Consider the following 1,509-nt stretch of genomic DNA (forward strand, 5'->3'; position numbering starts at 1 on the left):
TGCTCGCCCAGTAGGCTGGTGCGGGAAGTCCCTTGACTTTTTGAAGTCTACTGTAGCAGTGAATGTAAGCCCCCTGTAGTCATTTTCCGTGCTAGCTTAAGGACACCCTCGCCTTCGAAGCGCCATTAAGAAAACATGGCTATGGATGTTCACATGGACGATAATGCCCAAAGGACACCGACGACGACAACAATCAAACCCCGAGGCAAGAAAGCGCTCAGGGGCATCCGCAGCCACAGCCGCAGCAACAAAGGCGCGCCCGGCGCAGCTGGAGCAACAGAAGACGCTCGACTCGTAGAGAGCAGCCTACGGGACAAGACAGCAGCAAAGAGGAACAGCAATGGGGGCGACAAAGCGACAAAGAGCAACACGGCATGGGCGGCCTAGTTGATGCTTGAGCCTCCACCCCTGCCTCCTCTTCCTTATGCAGCCGCCGCCGCCGCCGCCGCAGGCACACTCTCCTCGGCCTCGGTCGCACCCTCGCAATCCGCCTCACAGATGATGGATTATGCCTCGGCCTCGGCGTCGCAAGTCTCCGGCGCGTCGACGAGCCACCGCACCGGTAGCCCCGTCAGACGCGCCGCTGCCCTCCGGAACGCCCAGAAGCCTGTCCTGTTTCCCCGCTTGACCGCACACAATCGACCCGCCAATGTGGCTGATCTGTTGGATCAACTCAAGGACGTCGAGACTGGCATGGGCTTTGTGCCGAAAGCCATCGAGGCTCGGCTGGCCCGATTGGTCGACGACGAGGGCAAGAAGCTGCGACCTTGCAACACGGACAACAGCCCGACGAGCGCCGCTGAAGATGCCAATGCTATACAAGACCTGGCCCTGCTCGAGTTCCTCTACACCAACGCGACCTTTCTCCAAGAACGGCTTTGCCGGCGAGGCGGCGTGCAACGAAGCGATACACTATCCGCTCCTCTCTTTGGCTCTGCGGCCCTTCAATCAACACGTGATGCCATTCAATGTGTAAGAAAGAAAGCCACCACCCTAATACCCTAACGCTGACAAGTCGGTTTATCAGTACAGCGGCTCGCATCTGCCCGGCCTTGGTCCCTCAGCATGGCGACATGCGCGATCGCTTACAATCAAAAATGGTTAATTATACCGTCAACACCATCCCCAACACCGACCGAGCTAAGGATCGCATCCACGACATCATCGTCAACCAGGACTCTTCGCTCCAGACGATCACCCAGACAACCTACCCTGTCGTCGACCGTCTGCCATGTGCCATATCCATCATGACCAAGCTTGCCACCTCCGGCGACGATGGCAGAGCCCAGATTGGAGTCTGGTCTTCGGCCTACTTCACCTGCTTGCACGAACTCCGCAAACAACGTCCCCTAACCATTCAACAACCTTCGTATTACCGGTACCCTAATCATAATTCAATGTCTGGATAAAGCGTATAGAGCTGCTCTTTGAGCTGAGACCAGACATGCCCAATTGAATTCAAATCCGGCGAGTATGCCGGCCATCCGTCGAGCAATTGGACGTCGTTGT

At 57.1% G+C, this 1,509-nt stretch overlaps 1 protein-coding gene across 1 annotated transcript; it reads left to right on the top strand.

The window, feature by feature from the left end:
• Positions 1-390: 390 nt before the first annotated feature.
• On the top strand, positions 391-1,105 carry AAFC00_001976 (uncharacterized protein; the record flags this gene model as incomplete). Its single annotated transcript, XM_069348526.1, has 2 exons — positions 391-972; positions 1,028-1,105. 2 exons carry the CDS (start codon positions 391-393, stop codon positions 1,103-1,105), a joined length of 660 nt encoding a protein of 219 aa, XP_069204754.1.
• Positions 1,106-1,509: the final 404 nt, after the last annotated feature.

Source organism: Neodothiora populina (genome assembly GCF_041146345.1).
Source record: "Neodothiora populina strain CPC 39397 chromosome Unknown canker_contig_13, whole genome shotgun sequence".
Classification (NCBI taxonomy): domain Eukaryota; kingdom Fungi; phylum Ascomycota; class Dothideomycetes; order Dothideales; family Dothioraceae; genus Neodothiora; species Neodothiora populina.